This window comes from Notolepis coatsorum (genome assembly GCF_963971535.1).
Source record: "Notolepis coatsorum genome assembly, chromosome: 4".
NCBI lineage: Eukaryota > Metazoa > Chordata > Actinopteri > Aulopiformes > Paralepididae > Notolepis > Notolepis coatsorum.
In genome coordinates this window covers 90,103,856-90,124,789 of record NC_140168.1, presented here as the reverse complement: position 1 = coordinate 90,124,789, position 20,934 = coordinate 90,103,856, and the positions used below count along the sequence as shown (strand labels likewise).

Sequence of the window (20,934 nt, the reverse complement as noted above, 5' to 3'; positions counted from 1 at the left end):
ACTGTATACCATACCAGAATATGGCGCTAATCTTTTGAGCATTTACCCATTTTTACGGTTAGTATTAGCTTTATTTATTTTTTTGATCCACTTTTTCTCCCCATTTTCTATTTTTCTCCCATCCCAATTTCGTATTGTCCAATTCTTCCCTCCCCTGTCTCGAACGTTGCTAGACTATACCTCCCACTGGTCGGCTGCAATGTGGACGAAGCCTTGCATCACGTGTCCCCTCCGCGTGAACACTTAAGGTAACTAACTTGCGTTCAGCGTTTCGTTCAGCGTTTCTCTGATTGGCCACGACACCCACGAGACCGCGCGCTAGCACGCCCCCTTATACGCGCCCTGCCGCCCCCTTATACGCGCCCTGCCGCAGCGCGGCAGAGCGGCAGAGGCGCTCTCCTTCGTGAATACGCACGCTCGTTCGGCGTGAGCCTCCAACGAGTGACGCGTCTCTCATCACATAGGTCGCATAGGTAATATTAATAGGTTGCCGCGGCATTATGCATTCGTAATCCCCCCTACATAATAACCACGCAGGTTAATCAAGCAACGCTCGCACAATACCTAGCTTAATGACCTCCTAGACCCTAATCAGTCAGGCTTCAGGACTGGTCACTCCACAGAGACAGCCCTCATTGCGGTCACAGAGGCACTTCACTTAGCAAAAGCGAAAGGCCTCTCCTCTGTCCTGATTCTCCTAGATCTATCTGCAGCCTTCGACACAGTCAACCACCAGATCCTCCTCGCGGTCCTCGCAGGAATGGGAGTGGCTGGCTCTGCGCTGACATGGTTGTCATCATACCTCAATGACCGCTCCTACCAAGTGTCATGGAGAGGGACCCTGTCGGCCACCCGCCCCCTGCGGACGGGTGTCCCCCAGGGCTCGGTTTTAGGATCCCTTCTCTTCTCCCTCTACACTAAATCACTGGGTAACATTATCACGTCTCATGGCTTCTCCTACCACTGTTATGCCGACGATACTCAACTCTTCCTCTCCTTCCCTCCCTCAGATATCCACGTCTCTGAGCGGATCTCGGCCTGTCTGTCCGACATCTCCGCCTGGATGACGACCAACCACCTCAAACTGAACCTAAGCAAAACAGAATTGCTCCACCTGCCGGCCAAATCCTCCCCCCTGACCGACCTTTCCATCACAGTCGAGAATGCAGCTGTGACCGCGTCCCCGACCGCCAAGAACCTTGGTGTTGTCCTCGACGACCAGTTGAACTTCTCTGCTCACATCGCAGCGACAACCAGAACCTGCCGATTCCTCCTGAGCAACGTCAGAAGGATACGCCCCTTCCTGACAAAAGAAGCCACCCAACTCCTCGTCCAATCAACAGTCATCTCCCGCCTCGACTACTGCAACGCACTGCTCGCTGGCCTCCCGGCCACTGCCACTAAGCCTCTTCAACTCATTCAGAACGCAGCGGCCCGCCTGATCTCAAACCTACCGAAGTCGGCCCATGTCACCCCACTTCTTAGGGACCTGCACTGGCTCCCCATTGCTGCACGAATCCGCTTCAAGGCCCTTGACCTAGCATACCGTGCGGCAAAGGGAACTGCTCCCGCCTACCTCCGGTCAATGGTCTCTAACTACACACCCTCAAGACCCCTACGCTCTGCATCTTCTGGCCGCCTCAGACCTACTCCTATCCAAGCTCCGGGAGGGTCATCAAAGAGAAGTCGCCTATTCTCAGTCCTTGCCCCACAATGGTGGAATGAACTACCCACCCCAGTTAGGACAGCCGAAACACGTCCAATCTTTCGCCGTCGACTAAAGACTCACTTCTTCAACCATTATCTGAATTAAAAAAAAAAAAGAAAAAAAAAATCTAACCCTAACTAACCATACTGTCATGCACTTGTCCTAATAAACTAACCTACACTGTAGCACTCAACACTTTGATGAACATTGTTACTCAGCTGATAGAGTTGTGCTCTTCCTGATGGCTTGTCGTACAGAACTTGTAAGTCGCTTTGGATAAAAGCGTTAGCTAAATGACTAAATGTAAATGTAAATGTAAATGTTAATAATAAGTAGGCAATTGGCACAAGTGTAAATTATACATTCGTCACTCAGTTTAAACATCAACGGCTAGCTCAACTTGTTCGTCAGCTTGCTGTGGAGCCTATGATCAGTTGGTGACAAGTTCAAATCACTTCAATTTTCTTCTTTTTTTTCATGTAACCTACTGTACCTCTGCGCTGGCTTGCACGTTGTAATGTAGTTAATCAATCAATCATGTAACCTACTGTACCTCTGCTTTGGCTGGCCTATACAGCACAGCAGGTAATGTAGTTAATCAATCAAACATGTAACCTACTGTACCTGTGCTTTTACTGTACCTCTGCTTTGGCCTACAGCACAGCAGGTAATGTAGTTAATCAGTCAGCAGCCTCCACTGATGTACAGTGATTCAAACCCCCTCAATGTGCAGGTTCTGACAGCTGTGCTGTGTTGTCACGCGAAATAACGTTATGAATAAAAACGCGAAATAACATTATATAACGTTGCGTTATATAACGTTACAATGTACAGTTTCTGACAGCTGGGCTGTGTTGTCACGCGAAATAACGTTATGAGTGAATCTAGTTGTTTTGATAAATATGTTGTGTATTCTAGCGATTCGAACATAACATTACATTTCCGCGAGCAGCAGCCTATTTCCGCGAGTGCCGCTCTGCCGCGCGCTGCGGCAGGCGGCGTGGATAAGGGGGCGTGCTAGCGCGCGGTCACGTGCGCGTCGTGGCCAATCAGAGAAACGCTGAACGCAAGTTAGTTACCTTAAGTGTTCACGCGTCCCCTCCGGTACACGAGGAGGCAGCCGTCGCATCTTTTCACCTGCACAGCGCAATCTCTCAGCGGCGAGGAGTAACGCGTGGGAGGCTCACGCTGCCCTCGTTGCTTCCTGATTCTGCTGTACAGGTGCACCAACCGACCTGTAGGAGTCGCTGTCCACAACGTCCGATCCCCACCCACCAGCTTTCCCACCCCCTAATACTGCCAATTGTATTAGTATGAACGACCAGCCAAGCTGGAAGCAACGCAGAGAGCTGGGCTCGAACCCAGCATCTCCTGCGTTAGTGGCGAGCGCCTTGCCCAATGCGCCACTTAGCCGCCCCCTAGTATTAGCTTTTCTTTTTTGTGTTTTATTTTTTTATAATTTTTTAAACAAACATATAAACAAACATGACAACACACGATAAGATATACAAGCATTATTAACAGTGCACATCCAATGAAATCACCATATAGTTAAATGTCTTATACAGGATATACCCCCAATACCTGCTATCTAATACCCTACACACATGCTCTAGCTCGTACCCCCCCCTCCCGGACCCCCCATTGGATAATCCATCCATTATCCCTCGCTCCTAACCAGACACTACCATTATATGCTAGCTTTTATTTTCTCCACCACTTCTAACCACATTGGGTCTCATTTTCGAACGAAGTTACGACAAAATATTTCGTCTTAGCCAGATTTTGGCCTATTTAAGACATATTAGGGCTGGGAGTGGGAGTCCTCAAATTTTCCTGAGATCTTATTTGAGAGCAGATCTAAGAGTGCTGAGGAGCACACTTAAATATGCTCTCAGCCCACGATCAAATCTCATGATTGATTGACTAATTTAAAATGTTATTATAACTTGACAGACTGTGTTCTCATAGTGGTTCCTTCACGTCAACGCTACAGGCCTCCTTGGAATTAATTACTTAATCATAATTAAAATAAATATGACAATATTTGTATGATAAGAAATTACGAATTTGATGTCGGAAAAATAAATAATATGGATTCATCTGATCACAGGGCAGCTGGATTAACCATATCTGAACCAGCTATTTTGGACAAATAATTACTCAGATATTCAAACACAATTATGCAATTATTGTGAAATGATTGAAAATAATAATAATTTAATGCCTTCTGTGGAATTTGTATTTCTTATTTGTTACACATCTGTTTTAATGATTAATTATATACATTTGAAAGAATGCAGGTCAACAAGCAATGTATCCCATTGATTGGTATACAATGGGACAGACCTTTGTTTGATTGATTGATTGAAAACTTTATTAACAGATTGCAGAATGGGTACAGTACAGTACAGCTCAATTACATAAGGGGATGCAGACCAGTCTTGTTTACATCAGGGTCCCCCATTTTCAATTCATCATAACATATATGACACACATGACACAGATAGACAGTACTGCTACATCTATACATTTATGACATACCAGATTTGCAAATACAGTACTGTTTGTGATACAAAAAGAGTCCAGAAAAGAGAGTACATTTGACATAGAAACTGTTGGAGGAGGTTGGGTAGGAGGGGTGGGTGGGGGATAGACTTACACTGTACAAGCAAAACTGTACATTGGAATATTGACAAAACCATACTTGGTAATTTACATTGGAGGGGGTTCATATAGCTATAAACCTGCATTCCTTCGAATATATCATTAATCAATTAAACTTATATTGAAATACACTATATAGCCTATACACCAACACTGAAATGACAGTGGATAAATAAATAAGAACTAAAGCTAATCGGTGGAAATAGACTGCATTAATATTCCATAACAAGTCTTGTGTGCGCCTACGAATGAACAGTAGCCTATAGGCTTAATTGTGGAATAATAAGCCATACTGCGTTCATTCATTACGCCTGCCGTAGGCTATATGTCATTCATTCATTCATATACAGTGCTGCGCGCTCGCGCGTGTGTCTGTGTGTGCGCGCGCGCTGCGGCAGGTGTGTACCGCGAGCTGTATATGATGCCAATACATTAATCGAATCTAGTTTTGATGGGCACAAGTGTGATTACGAAACCTAGCCGCATTTCTCAGAGACGCTCTCTGATTGGCACTGACTGACGCTAGGTTTCGTAATCACGCGGCTCGCAAAGCACTTCCGCCATTCCATTTCACACAGCTGCGTCACCAGTTGCCTTATAAGGAGCTATGGAGGCGGTGTTTTGTATGCAAATGAGCTGAACGGGAACGCCTTTGGAGTTTACGAGAGAATGCCATTCTCCAAGCAGATATCAGATCATATCATTTCTGCGACCGTTTCAGCCACTTAAGACATATTACCAGCACGTTCAGGACTCAGAGTGTACTTGTCATAGATTATGTCTCAGTGGTTCCAAGATAAGTCTTCCAGAATATATCTTTGAACATTTTTCGGGAATGAGACCCAATTGTCATTTTGGGTTCATTGAGACCCAAAATTCTAGCTGTAGATATTTCTTGATAAATCACATCGAGATATGTAATAATCCAGACTTTTCGGCAAATTTTTTCCGGTTGGAACCATCGTGATGCTATCAGCTTTTTAGCCACTGTGATACCCGATAAAACCAATCTCTTTAGCTGTGGATTTACTGCATACTCAAAAACATCATTCAGCAGTAGTACAGAGGGGTGTACAGGTATATTCAGAGTCAAGAGATTTGATAATTGCTGGGTCACCTATAATATTTTAACTGGTGGGCAATCCCAGTACATGTGCATAAATGTCCCCTCGTCCCCATTTGTACATAAGGAGCATTTGGAGTCTTGTTTAAGACCCATTTTTTTCAGTCTTATAGGAGTCAAGTATGTCCTGTGAATATAGTTAAGATTTATTTGTTGATGGTCCGACAGTATCGAACATTTGCCCAGGCTTCTTGCCAATCAAAATCGCTTTCCAGGTCTGGTATATCCCTCCTCCAGACGGAGTCTAGGTGGAGGGTTTCATATGAGGACGTTAGTAATTGATGATAAAAATCTGTCTCTCGATGTCTCTCTTTCATAGAAGAATTTGTGGTATCTGTGGTGTTCAATTGGTATCTTTAATGGAACACCGTGAGACTTCAAACTTAACAATAACTGTGTGTAAAAAAAAATTGTGGACTCGTGAGAGTATTAGCTTTTCTATACCTTTTTGCTATACCGTAAAACTTCAATTAAAAATAGAGTCCCATATTGAGATACCTGTCCCTTTTACTGGCCGGGTGTGGATACACATTTTGACAAATAAAGGCCAATTTAAATTAGAAGCTGGGTCTACATTAGCTGTTTATCTGGTTGCCATTGGCAACTGTAAAGCATGTTTAATGTTTTACTTGCATTCAAACGTCAGTCACATTTGCTGCTTGTCATGGCCTGAAATTCAAGACGGTAAAAGGGCCAGACTGCATGGTGGTAAATGGTGCATTATCCCTTTCACTACCACACTATAGAAGGTTAACCGTCTGTAGTGTGGTAGTGAGAGGGCTAACCATCTGTAGTGTGGTTGTGAAAGGGTTAACCCTTTGTCGTGTGCAGTGAAAGGGCCTTCTGCATTGTCGCAGTGAAAGGGTTAACCCTTTGGTAGTGTGGTAGCGAAAGGGTTATATAGCGCTTTTATCCAAATCGCTTTACAATTTGTTCCTAACATTTTACCCATTCACTCACACATTCACACACCGATGGCAGAGGCGACCATGCAAGGTGCCAACCTGCTCATAGGGAGCAGTTAGGCGTTAAGGAATCGAACCACGATCCTCCGGATCACCAGACGACTGCTCTACCTCCCGAGCCACTGATGCCCCTCCCAAGTGGCCCAAACTGGCCAAGTTAGCAGAGTTTGTCACAGACAGTGTGTCGACAGCAGCACTGTATCCGTCTGACTATCTGCACAGCAAGCTGCTGAGTGTGTGTGAGCTGGGCGCTGTCCATTGCTGAAGTTCTAACTGTGAGCTGCTGAGTGTGTGTGAGCTGGGCGCAGAGCTCAGAGTCTGACCTTCAGCACTGGACAGCGCCCAGCTCACACACACTCAGCAGCTCGCTGTGCAGAGACTCGGATGAATACAGTGCTGCTGACGACACTGTCTGTGACAAACTCTGCTAACTTGGCCGGGTTGGGCCACTTGGGAGGGGCAACAGTGGCTCGGGAAGTAGAGCAGTCATCTGGTAATCCGGAGGATCACGGTTCGATTCCTTAACCCCTAACGGTTCTCGATGAGCAGGTTGGCACCTTGCACGGTCGCTTTTGCCATTGGTGTGTGAATGTGTGAGTGAATGGGTCAAATGTGAGGAACAAATTGTAAAGCGCTTTGGATAAAAGCTGCTATATAAATGCACCATTTACCACCATGCAGTCTGGCCCTTTTACCGTCTTGAATTTCAGGCCATGACAAGCAGCAAATGTGCCATGCTTCATTCCAACATTTTCTGGGGTCATAGAAAGCCTGTCCTGGTGTTAAAATGTAAAGGATACCTTGCTGGTCATAGAGCTGCCATCATGTGTCACTGAGATAGGAGAGACAACTTCCCAATCAAGTGCCCTTTTCTCCCTTCCTTCCTTTCCTCTCGATGCACAACTTTTCAAAAATGATTACCAATATTCCCGGGGGCCCAAACCGAGAGACAAACACAATGGCGGGTCTATTTTTAAATACCTCCACAGGAAGTGCCAAAAAAAGTCCACTTTTTAAAGTAAAATTGTACCCGCATATGGTGGGTGTCGGTGTAATGTTAACCCTTTCACTACCACACTACATAATGTTAACCCTTTCGCTACCACACTACAGAAGTAGTGAAGTAGTGTGATAGTGAAAGGGTTAACCTTCTGTAGTGTGGTTGTGAAAGGGTTAACCATTTGTCATGTGGCCGTGAAAGGGTTAACCTTCTGTATTGTCGCAGTGAAAGGGTTAACCCTTTGTTGTGTGACAGTGAAAGGGTTAACCTTCTGTATTGTCGCAGTGAAAGGGTTAACCCTTTGGTAGTGTGGTAGTGAAAGGGTTCACCTTCTGTAGTGTGGTTGTGAAAGGGTTAACCATTTGTCGTGTGGCCGTGAACGGGTTAACCTTCTGTAGTGTGGTTGTGAAAGGGTTAACCATTTGTCGTGTGGTTGTGAAAAGGTTAACCCTTTGTCATGTGGCAGTGAAAGGGCTAACCTTCTGTATTGCCGCAGTGAAATGGACCTACTTGGTTAGAAAGCTTGACTAATCAACTAAATAGCTAATTAGACCGGACACGGTTAGCATTGCATAAGACATCCTTGAAACAAGTGATGAGACATTCAAACTTCAGAACAAACTGAGCCTTTTTTCCCCCTGACTGAAGGTTGATGTATAGTGGAGACAAATGTTTTGACATTGTTTAATTAAAGGAACACAGCAACATTATGGGAATGCACTTGCTGTCTTCTTCAGAGTCAGACAAGAAGATAAGATACCAATTTCCTCTCTGTGCATTCAGTAGAAAGATATCCAGCTGCAAGCTAGCCTATAGCTTAGCACAAATGTTTTTTGGTGACAGCTAGCTGATTCGTATCCGCTCCCATTGATTTGTGCTAAGCTGCTAGCTTGCGGCCGGATAGCTTTCTACTGAATGCACAGAGAGGAAATGGTTATTTATCTTCTTGTCTGACTCTGGAGAAGATGGTAATATTTTGGAGAACGCCTATCGTAGAAAGCATTTAATTGGACCAAGATTAGAATATGCCCAATGTGCAGGATGAGTCATCAACAAAATAAATATATTTTCATGCGGCTGGGTGGCGTAGCGGAGATTGCGCTCGTCACCAATGCAAGAGACTCCGGTCTCGACTCCCCGAGTCAGCATTGCCTGCGGCTTGGACCAGTCGTCATACTATCTCAATTGGCAGAGGTAGCGGTTGGAAAGTCGATGGGTGGGGATTGGACGTTGTGGACAGCGACTCCTACAGGTCGGTTGGGTGACGCCTGTACAGCAGAGACAGGAAGTATCGGGGGCAGCGTGAGCCTCCCACGCGTTACTCCTCGCCACTGAGAGTCTGTGCTGTCTGGTGAAAAGATGCGACTGGCTGCCTCCTCGTGTACCGGAGGGGACACGTGATGCAAGGCTTCTATCCTCACTACAGCCGACCAGTGGGAGGCATAGTCTAGCAACGTTCAAGAAAGGGGAGGGGAGAATTGAGGGGGAGAATTGGCGATACGAAATTGGGATAGGAGAAAAATAGATATATATATATATTTTCCAGGAAATTATCAACTGTACCAATAAGAATACCTACAAAACAATTTTTTTTTGTAATTTTTGGGACATATACTGGCTTATAGGTAGAGTTGTTCCGATACCGATACCAGTATCGGAAATGCCTCCGATACAGCCTAAAATGCTGGTATCGGCGAGTACACGTAAAATCTATGCTCCGATCCCATATGACGTAATTTATCAACAACATGCGGTATCCTCCTGCTGAGAGTGAGGATTATAAAACAAACGTGTTTTTAATCGACCGTGAATTAAAGTGTCAATGCTGTATGTCATTTTAACAGCAGATACTTTCTTAAATGCCATCGTCCCGACAGAGCGGTGTTGACGGGGAGCTTTTTTATAATGTGTTCGCTTGCTGGTGTTAGCATTAGCTGAAGAGCTAGCTGAAAAGCTAGTTTTAGCTTAACGTTACCTTGGCTAAAGTTGGAGCTATTCATAATCCAGCAATAATGGCTGCAGACCTGCAAGCAAAGTACAGCAAGTTGGCAAAGGAGTATTCCAAGGTAAATCACTTTTTCACCAGTAACGTTACATTCTTTCCATCTAGCTCACGTTAACGTGGCTAACCTAAGTGTCGTCACTGATCGACCTCTCCCACACATGCACGCAATTAATGACATAATGCGGACAGCCATACCGGTGACAATGTTTAGCTTTTAGTGCCAAAGGATAAGAGTCTGAGGCGGAGTCTCAAAAGAGAATGTTGAATATTTATTGTGCATTAGAAATCACAACAGAGGGCGGTCAGGTGGCGTAGCGGAGATTGTTCTCGTCACCAATGCAAGAGGCTGCGGTCTCGACTCCCGGAGAGTCAGCATTGCCTTGGCTCGGGCTGATCGCTATACTAACTCGTTTGGCTGAGTTAGGGGGAGGGGAGCCGTGGGTGGGTCCTGGGCGTTGTGGACAGCGACCCCTACAGTTCGGTCAGGGCGCCTGCTCAGCGAAGGTAGGATCTGGTGAGAGGTAGTGCGGCCTCCCACACGTTACACTCTCCCAGTGAGAATCTGCACGGCCAGGCTGGCTGCCGGCTGGCTGCACATGCGTCGGAGGAAAGCATGTGACAGTCTCCGGCCTCTCGGACCAACAGTAGGGAAAAGTGCGCAACAACAAGGAAGGGGGTTGGTAATTGGCATAACGACTAACAGTGGGATGGGAGAAAAAATCGGAAAAAAAGGAGGGGGAAAAAAAGATAATAAAAATAAAAATCACAACAGAGCCTCTGCTACTAGCTAACTTAACCGGAGCAGACTGGGTAGCAAGTGCAACAACGTATAACGTCTGTGCGGAACCAATGTCCCAACAACCTTTCCGTGGGTGAACTCATTGAGCATAGTTGTCAATTAATGATACTAATACTAATCTATACAATCACCTGTTGTTGAATAAATACCATTAATTTCTAGTTATTACTAAAAAACAGTATATACTAAACAGTAGCTGTAAAATTATTATTATTTTTTAAAATAATTTATATAATATATATATATATTTTTTTTTAATGTATGGTATCGGGTCAGTATCGGTATCGGCTGATACCCAAAGCTTAGTTATCGGAATCGGATCGGGAAGAAAAAAATGGTATCGGAACATCTCTCTTATAGGTGACGAACAGTGGTAAACAAAACTTTAATATATTTTGATGTCATGCTGTCACGTCTCTCCTTGTCTGCATTATGGGTTCAACACAACCGTGATAATGGGGGCTTTAAGAGCTATCCTCATAGTTTACTCTGGCAGTATACCTCCCACACACACTTCATCATGTTCTGTCTTTTCGTCTCTGCGTTCATAACCATTAATTTCCCTAGCAGGCTTATTTGATGAACCTAACCAGATAATCAAACCGCATTCATACCTCAGGGCTATGCGCGCGATACGAGACTGGCCTCTCATTATCAAATCAGTTGATCACAGTACATCATGCATAATGAAAACGTTCAGTAGTGAAATCACTGTAGATAGCTGACCTTATGACTCGTCCCTGAGTGACAACATTCATTTTAATTGTAATTGTTTTGTCCGTGGTCTTGTGAATAAGGTCACATGAGACCTCCCAACGGGAAAAGAGAAGGTCGCCAGTGCGTGACCTTGATGGGGGGAAACAATAAATGGTACATGGTAAATGGTGGATTTATATAGCTGCTTTTATCCAAAGGCTTTACACTTTCGTTCCTCACACTTATACCCATGCATACTCAGACATTCACACACCGATGGCGGAGGCAACCATGCAAGGTGCCGACCATCGGGAGCAATAGGGGTTAAGTGTCTTGCTCAAGGACACTTCGATATGCTGCCCAGGAGGAGGAGCGGGTATTGAACAGGGAACTTTCCGATAACCAGACGACCGCTCTACTCCCCAAGCCACTGTTATACCCTATGTGTATCACGGACCACATTTCCTCATTTGAACTTTAAAATAATCGTTAACTTCTCGTCTAAGTCCGATGTATTTTGATCCGAGACACCTCACCGCGTGACACACCTGGCCAACATTGCTGAGCACATCCCATAATAATCCCAGTGTAAACGCGCAGATTCCGTCATGCCGCACCGTTTGATAGGCTGTAGCACCCATATGTCTCCCGTTCAACTGAAAAGCATTTTATACCGCTGACACTTGTCATTATTCATATGACATCACATTGACAGTTACTCACAACAAACGCGCAGATACACACACACACACACACACACACACACACACACACACACTCACACACACACCACACACACACACACACACACACACACACACACTAAATAAAGTATCTATCTATCTATCTATCTATCTATCTATCTATCTATCTATCTATCTATCTATCTATCTATCTATCTATCTATCTATCTATCTATCTATCTATCTATCTATCTATCTATCTATCTATCTATCTATCTATCTATCTATCTATCTATCTATCTATCTATCTATCTATCTATCTATCTATCTATCTATCTATCTATCTATCTATCTATCTATCTATCTATCTATCTATCTATCTATCTATCTATCTATCTATCTATCTATCTATCTATCTATCTATCTATCTATCTATCTATCTATCTATCTATCTATCTATCTATCTATCTATCTACACACACACACACACACACACACACACACACACACACACACACACACACACACCTCTCTCACTCTTCCCCGACCCCCCCATGTACCAAAAATACCATACCTACATGGGGTCAGAAAGGCAAGTCGTCCTATAGCTCTTCGAGAGGTTGCAGCAGGTAAACGTTTGTCTTCCCCCGCGGCCGGCCGGCCACATAACGGCGGCAGGAGGGGTGTTTGTGGAGGGCGCGACGCCGTGTTTGCTGTCCTCCTCCTCCGCTCTCCGGTGCTGCGACCCCGGAGCTTATGTCCGCCGCCGTCTGCCTCCTCCTCAGCCACAGCTCATTGTTTGCTCGCGGCCAACACATTAGCGCCGACGCGCGCGGCACCTTGATCGACGAGCTTGGAATTTAAATAGCCACTCAAACACCGATCTGTCACGCGCTGAGGGGGGATAACGACAAGCACCTCACTGGCTGACCCGAGACCACGTGACACAGGAGGCGCAGTTCATTGATATCGGGCCATGCACCCCCCCTCCTCCTTCTCCCCCGTGCTCTGATTAGGGGCGAGTAAAGGTAAAGGTCGGCACGGTCACTCATGGCACGATTAGAAAGAGAGGGGGTCTGTAATAAGTGGCCGGTCCCTCCCTCAGTCTCACGGTGACAATGATGCCACAACAATGAGCGGCTTCTTAGATTACTCGGTGATGAGCGGCGACGGTGGCTCGTGCTCCGTCAGGGCTTTCCACTCGGACCACGGGATTACAACTTTCCAGTCGTGCGCGGTGACCGTCAACAACTGCGGGGCGGATGAGCGCTTCATGGCGAACAGAGCGTCCCCCCCCGAGGGGATCCCTCACCACCAGCCTGCAGGGTCCTCCTACCACCAGTCCACCTCGGGCACCCTGGGTCTCGCCGCCTACGGGGCCCCGCACCCGACCTGTGGCTCCTCTAGCAGCTATCATGGACCGCAGAGTTTCTGCGCCACTTACAACCATTACGCGCTCAACCAGGATGTAGACGCGGCCCCGGGGTTCCCCCCCCAGTGCGCCCCGTTGATGTACTCTGGGAACATCTCCTCCTCCATGGTCCCGCCGCAGCATCGCCAGGGTTACGGGGGTCAGCTACAGTATGCTCACGCCACCTACGGAGGCGGTCACGAGCTGCAGGCGAGCCTGCCCCCCAATTTTATCGCCGGGTGCTCGAACCCGCTGTCGCCGCTGCACGCGGCCCACCTGGAGGGTGGTGGGTGCTGCTCGCCCATGTTGTCCGAGGGCGCGTCGTCCTCCGCGCAGACGTTCGATTGGATGAAAGTGAAGAGGAACCCCCCTAAGACAGGTGGGTGACACGCAGCGATGGGGTCTTTTTCTGGTACTTTAGAGCAGTGGCTCTCAGGGTGGGTTCCTGCATGGGACCCCCTGGGTCCTTGAGGGGGTGCAGGGGGACCCTAGCAAAATGAAGAATTGTTTCATTCCACTAGAATTTCATCCATAAGGAGCATGGCAATATGCATGTCTTCTGGTTGTTCTGATTTCACTCTCTCTCTCTCAATAATCTCAGCATCTATATCTCATACATCATCTAGTTTCTACGAATTCTGTAATCAAACTCTAAAAGTACAAATATGATCAAAAGGAGGGTCTAATTTGTATCCGTTTAGTGGTTCCTGGGATGAACACGTTTCAGAACTATATCTGATAACCTATATAAACCAAGTTCATATTACAATGGTGGGATAAGGGGATACATTTAGTTTTTTTTTGCTAAATAATCTTAAGAAATATTTGAGTTGCATCATTCATGTTTTTATACAAGTAAAATACACATCACTAAATAGACACTTTGTTTCTATTCTATCCCGTAATTCCACCGCACGTGGCAGAAGTGCAGGGTTACAACTTGCCCCATGGACGGGGTCAATTGTGACAGACAGAGGGTTACTTTGTAACACTTGCTAGAAAAGTCTGATAAATTGATGCAAACACAGTTAGATCGATCAATAGATAGATGTATAGAGATGTATAGATAGATAGATAAATATGTCCACACATGCATGTCAAAATATGCTGAATTGACAAGCGATGTCAAGCTATATGTCAAACATTGACAAATATATTATTTTGGATATTTATTTAGACAGCAAATCAAAATAAACTGCATAGGTCAGCAGAGGATGGAGCACTGGCCTATCAATATTCCTTTTAATTCCCATATTTGTTTTTCGTTTTGTATTTCTCAATCTTTGAATAAAAGGTTAAGATAAATTCGTTTATCATTATATACAAACATTTTTAATAACATGGGGTTGCACATGGGGCTTGTACATAACTAACATATGCAACTAGATGGCGATTAGAACAATAGAAGGTTCTGAAACAAGCATTTCATTATAAAGTATTCTGTATTTTGTTCTGACAAATAATAAACAAACTTGAAACTTGTGACTTAAACACACTACACAGCTCAGAAATAACACCTTACTTTCACGCCTTGATAAACACTCTTTGGGGGGTATAGATCTCCAAGAGAATCTGTCCTATATCTCATTGAGAAAGGAGACAAAATGTCCCAGGCAGTGTGGTAATACTCCTGAAGCACACTCTGCTTGACCCTGTACCTACGGGCCATGTTTACATTTAGCCCCGCGTTAGGACCCCGCTCACCTCCAGCTCCTCCCCCAAACCCACCTGCACATTGGTGCGTGCAAGGTAGGGGACCAAAGGTCTTAGTCAGAGCATGTGTTCAGGGACCATCGTTCCCCACTGTCTACAAAGCACTATACGTTGCCACAAAAATGTCTGTATGAGATTGTTACTGGCAGCGATTGTTTCCACTGCAGCATCGTTGGCCTATTACGCGCAATAATTAACCTGCCAGTAACCCCTTCTGCAGGGATAATGACAGACGGGCGTGATTGTCTGACTGTTGGCAGGTGTGTATTGTATCTACAATAGGTACTTTGAAGTGCTTGTAATGAGAGATATCTATTCGACACTTTAGTTATAGAAGGCATTTGTGTAAATTCTCACCACGCATCAGGGAAATAAATCGATGCTATGGAATCAATGGAAAGGCATGACATGTAACTATAAACTATGTATTCTGTAATCAAAGTATTATGCGTCGGATAAGGAGGGTATATCTGTTGTCTTGCTGATCTCTTCGAAGCCATTATGATTCGGCGCGTCATATTCATATACACTGAGAATCTGGTGCGTAAAAGTCGCGCCCATGCTAACCTTTGCAGCCACAGGTGGGCGGTGGGCCGGCCCGTCACGGCTCATGCCCTTGTAAATGGTTCTGTAAGCTGCAGCGTATATACCTTATGTTTATTCAGCGACTCATCGAGTCAATGTCACCTCCTCATATAGTCACGACTCAGGCTGTACCGTTGTCACTCTATCCGCAGGAAGGTCAGGGGAGTACGGCTTTGGGGGTCAGCCGAACACGGTGCGGACCAACTTCACCACCAAGCAGCTGACGGAACTGGAGAAGGAGTTCCACTTCAACAAGTACCTGACGCGGGCGAGGCGCGTGGAGATCGCGGCGGCGCTGCAGCTGAACGAGACTCAGGTGAAAATCTGGTTCCAGAACCGGAGGATGAAACAGAAGAAGCGGGAGAAGGAGGGGCTGCTGTCGACCAAAACCGCCGCATCGGACCCGGGGGACAGCGGCCAGGAGAAAGCGGACGACGCCGCGTCAGAGAAGTCACTCTCCGCCCCGTCCACGCCGTCTCCCGCCTCTTCCACGGTGTCTTCCACGGGGCCAGACCCTTACTCCTCGAACTAATGGACAACTGACTCGTTCCAAAGGTCAAAACGTACAAAAAACAAACAAACACAAAAACGGAGTGGTTCAGGGGTGAATTTCCATGCGTTGGCTGATAGGACATATTCAGTTAATTTGGACATTTTGGTTAAATTAATGCACTATTTGCGACTTTGACCATGGACAGTTATATGGACCGTGCACGTCCAGGTTATGGTTTTGTTATATTTTATGTTGTGTTTGAACAGGAGAAGGATATAGCAGCATATCGGTTCAAACGTATTGGGTTTTTAGGCCTATATGTGTTTATGATGTGTCCGTTTTGTCCCTCGACGTGTATATGTGGACATGCAGGACTTTCTTAGCGCACGGGACTGGCGGGACAGTGTGTCTTGATATCAGCCTGCTGTGTCCAGTGCTGCTGAAGGTGCCATTGTAAAGTCACGAGCTGCACAAATACAAAATACCTCACGTGTGCCAAAGTCGTGCGTCACGGCCACGGCCAGTTTGATGTTTTACGCATCACACAATCAAAGAGAGGACCTCTTGTATTAATCCCAGTTGGTATCGGCTGCATTCTTAAAATACCTCCTTAAGTAATCATAGTCAATCTGTGTTTTTTTGGCCTGTGTGTTAGCTATACGTGGCGGGTGTCAATCTGAATGTCTACTGTGTGAGATTGCATGATGCGTAATGCTTTCATGTATAGGCTATACTAGACTGGACGCTGAGTTTTATCAGTTTGGAGACTGGTGATATATATCGCGTGTGTATTATAGGCCTTTTCAGAAGTATTCTGTTGCTATTCCGTTGCTACAGGAACAGATTTGGCCCCGTTTATTTCCCGTCAGCAACTGTATCAACGAACACTGCAACAAGAAATACAAAGGGGCCTATTTAGAATGTGTATCTTGTCAAGTTTAGAAAGGGTCTCTGGGCTTTTATCTGTTGTCTGTTTAACCGATTGGAGCACATGCAAAGTGTTTTATCCAGAGCGATGTTTACGGGTCAGTTCATGTGTATTAAAGTGCTTTTCCCTCTCTAACCAAACCACTTCTTCACGTTATTGCCCCGAGGGGGGGGGGGGGGGGGGGGAGGAGTGTTAAAAGTCAGAAGTGGTATTTGGTAGCTTACAATAATGTATATTGCTTGTCCCTGCGTTAACAGAGAGAGATTGAGATATAGAGAGAGAGAGAGACAGAGAGAGAGAGAGGGAGAGAGAGAGAGAGAGAGAGCGAGAGAGAGAGGGGGGGGGGGCTGATTTGTGTCTGCAAATGTGTCCATTTAGGCTATACACTGATTTACCTGTGACGCAGCCAAGATGTTATTTGTGTTATACCTGTCCTTTAAAAAAGCATCTTAAACCTTGCATTGTATAACTTCAGTATATGCGTGGAGGAGGTAAAGCTGCGCATCTCCAATGTTTGTGGATCAGCACGCGCCTCCTTTTTGCACACAGCAGAGTCTCTCAATGTATGCGGGTGTGCGCGCTCCCGTCCCTGGGGCCAAAGCGTTATTGGCATAATAAAGACATGTTTATCCACGGAGGAGGGGATGAGAGCGCGGACGTCAGCGTCATCTGTGATGACAACCTTATCGAGCCCTTGGCTTATTGAAGGGACAAAATGTAACTATTGATTGAAACATGTCGAGGTTTATACTATCGACGAGGAGGATAGGCCCCCCTTGGCATTGTCACCGTGGACTCCGCAGTATGCGCACCATGCACGTATTATAGAGAAAGTATCATGGTGATTTGATGGTAATTCGGGTTTTACTTGGTGCACATGGTATACCAGGCATATATAGTTAATTTACCATGGTATTGTCATGGTAAGATCGCCAATGTAGTGTGACCCCCCCCCCCCCCAAAAAAAACCCAATAATAATAATACAAATTATGGAAATACCACGATCCTTTTTTGTAAATACCAAATTACTGGAGACCACCCCCACTTGATGGCGGGATTATAGGCTATATAGTGACCCCCCCCCCGCCTAATCTTCTCCGTGGACATGAATCAAGAGCTCATGAGTCAGCCATGTTGTCTTCGAATCTAATGAAATTAACTATTTTAGTACAATATAGCATTCTGAAGTTTGTATCTAAAATGCAAGTAAATAGGCATACCCAGGCGTCAATTATATCATTTTGGCCATATATATATAGTTATTATAAAAAAAAAATTGGTTTACCCCCCCAACCCCCCCCCCCCCCCCCCCCACCCTCCATTGTGAATAATATGCTCCCATTCATTGACCAGCAAAACAAGGTTTCCTGTGTCTCCTCCTTATAATGTTTTAATTCCTGGTGTGCAGAGTGCGAGTCGATTCCGCCATAAAAGGGAGTGCGAGGCAGAGATCGAGTCATGATTAATGATGACACCTTATACCTGGGATCCACCTGCACCAGCTAGTGTTGTGGAACGGAGCTGCGAGGCTGCAAGTAGCTACAGGGCTGTGAGGAGGAGTGTGTAAGTGATGTTGTTTTTGTTATTTATTTCAGGTTGAAATACATTTGTTATTTTACGGGTTCTCCCACTTTTTAATACGGTTGACTGCGGTATAGGATGTAGTTTGTAGGTTTGACTTTTGTTTTTAAGGTTATGCTATATTTTAAGAACTGTGAATACAAACTGTCACTATATCAAATACGGTTGTTTCAGTGTATATGGTCGTATTGTATTGTACACAGACTTGTTGGTCAGGGGCCTGTTTGTGACTGCAGGCCTGTGTGTGTGAACGTCCAAAAAGGCAACGTTAGATCCCATCGCCCGGAAGGACGTTTTGATGTGGGTTTTTGTCACTTTTTCACCAAGCTGCAAAGTAGCAATTCATAATAAGTTTCACCCAAAAAGTCGTTTATAAACCTTAACTCTATAAGCTTAACCATTCCCCACATAGTTTACCTATACACATTTAAAATAGCCTAAACATTTTAAAACGTCCTTCCGGGCGATGAGATCTATAGGCAAACATTTCCTAAAACGTGGCCAGCAGGTGTTTTTGGTCTAAACTAAAACAATGAGGGACAATAGTAGGCCTGGCGCACTGGGCTGAGCCTCCATTGTGGTTATTTTTTCACTGAGGTCAAATTTATGTTGCCATTATTCTGAATATAAAGAATTAGGCTTAGCTAATGTTATAGCCTAAAGTTATTTATTAAGACATATTTTAGTAAATCTTTGTTATGTTTTCGACCAAATTAAAAGTAATGGCCTCAATAAAGTTGATTCAGATTCAGATTCAGACAAGTTTATTGATTTACTTTTACCAATTCAATTGAACGTTATATTCAAGACATATTATATTTGAGACATGGCTAACAATATTTTTTTTTTAGCGTTTATAGCTTTTCTGGTCAAGCATGACCGACAGAAACAGGTTGAAACGGGATGTAGAGCAGGGGAAGACATTCTGAGAAATGACGGCGGGTCCGGGAATCGAACTCGTGTCCCCCAGATCCGTGACGTGACGAGCACGGTTTTCCCCGACGCAGAAATAGCGCCGAGATATGCGGTGAGCTACGGGAGCTCCCTGAGACATGGCTAATAATCTTAACTCGTTTTTAGCCAACTAAATATAGTATAATATAGCATATTAAAAAAAAACTAGTTATATGTAGAACAACGTTAATTGTAATAACGATTCATAATTATATATCCCCCACCTTGTTTTGTAATTGTAGCCCAATGAACTCATTTCAATAACCTTTGTTAATTGTAGTAGCTCGGGTCAAGAAGGGTTCGAGCTCGAGCCTTATGTCTTTGGCGCTCGTGCAGAGCTGGAGTGAAATCATTAAAGAGATTACCGTGCATCCCTTCAAATGAGCCAAGCCATACAGCGCGAGGCACGGACAGCTATGATCATCAATAATGTGGTGACGAGTGATATATAGGCTATATAGCTTTCAGGGTAGACCTATAGGGACAACGTTTACAACAAAGTATTTGTCAAAATAATTGCAATTGTTTCACCGTTGATTCATTATTATTATTATTATTAGTATATAATACATACATAATAATAATAACATTAAAACATTATTATTATTATTATTATTATTATTATTATTATTATTATTATTATTATTATTATTATTATTATTATTATTATTATTATTATTATTATTATTATTATTATTATTATTATTATTATTATTATTATTATTATTATTATTATTATTATTATTATTATTATTATTATTATTATTATTATTATTATTATTATTATTATTATAGCACATAGCCTATATGACCTATATCTATTTTAAACAAACGTTTAAGTGAAATCTAAATCTAAAATCTCCCAAATTCATTAGGCCACACACACATTGGATGCATTATAGCCTATAGGCCTGCCTGGCCTCCTGTTGGGGTTAGACACTTTCCCAGATTTAAGACTATACTGTTAGGAACAGTATATTGCCCAATAAATATAATTCTCTTTTATAGGTATTTAAACGTGAAATTATTTTGAGTTTTGAAAACTAAATTTGATTGTATTGACTCGCCTATATATTTGTTGAGGGTCCGAGCGTGAACAGTCCATAATACCATGGAAACCGCCCAGTATATTATGGTGGTAATCCATAATACACTTGAATTCATCTATAAATCTATATTTTATATATAACCCTTCCCCCTAATACGTTCGGTCTTAATATACACAACTATAGGACTTGTATAACCCACGAAAGACCCAACATATTAGGGAAACAAGTTATATATAAAATATAGATTTATAAAGTTTCGTGGGTTATATAGTACTGAACTGAAGTCCTAGTTGTGTGTATATGTTGTGTATATATGTATGTATAACCCATGAAAGACCCAAGATATTCTCAGACGTCACCCCCCCCCCCCTTTAGAACCCACTGCAGGGGCGACACGGATCGGATTAGAACCGCATGCTGACCCCGTGCATAAAGGCATCGCGGGTCATCCGCCGGTCACCGCTTCGTTTGTTGTCACAGCAGCCCCAAACATAAACAAGAGTTTACAGACCACACCGGGGCAACACAGTCACAGTCTAACTCCAAACAACCTGCCCGAGCAGAAAACACCCC

The 20,934-nt window shown here is 44.4% G+C and overlaps 2 protein-coding genes across 3 annotated transcripts in view; both read left to right on the top strand.

The window, feature by feature from the left end:
- Positions 1-12,778: 12,778 nt before the first annotated feature.
- Positions 12,779-15,887, top strand: hoxa1a (homeobox A1a; the record flags this gene model as incomplete). The annotated part of the gene is made up of 2 exons (XM_084312974.1): positions 12,779-13,436; positions 15,508-15,887. 2 exons carry the CDS (start codon positions 12,779-12,781, stop codon positions 15,885-15,887), a joined length of 1,038 nt encoding a protein of 345 aa, XP_084169100.1.
- Positions 15,888-18,215: 2,328 nt separating this feature from the next.
- Positions 18,216-20,934, top strand: part of LOC311227668 (uncharacterized protein) — a 98,981-nt gene continuing 96,262 nt past the window's right edge. For both annotated transcript variants that reach the window (XR_014619609.1, XM_084313400.1), the window contains exon 1: positions 18,216-18,340. Coding sequence is in view for 1 of the 2 variants with exons in the window: in XM_084313400.1 (XP_084169526.1) it covers positions 18,243-18,340 (98 nt within the window). In the remaining variant the exon portion in view is untranslated. The remainder of the gene's footprint in view (positions 18,341-20,934) is intronic.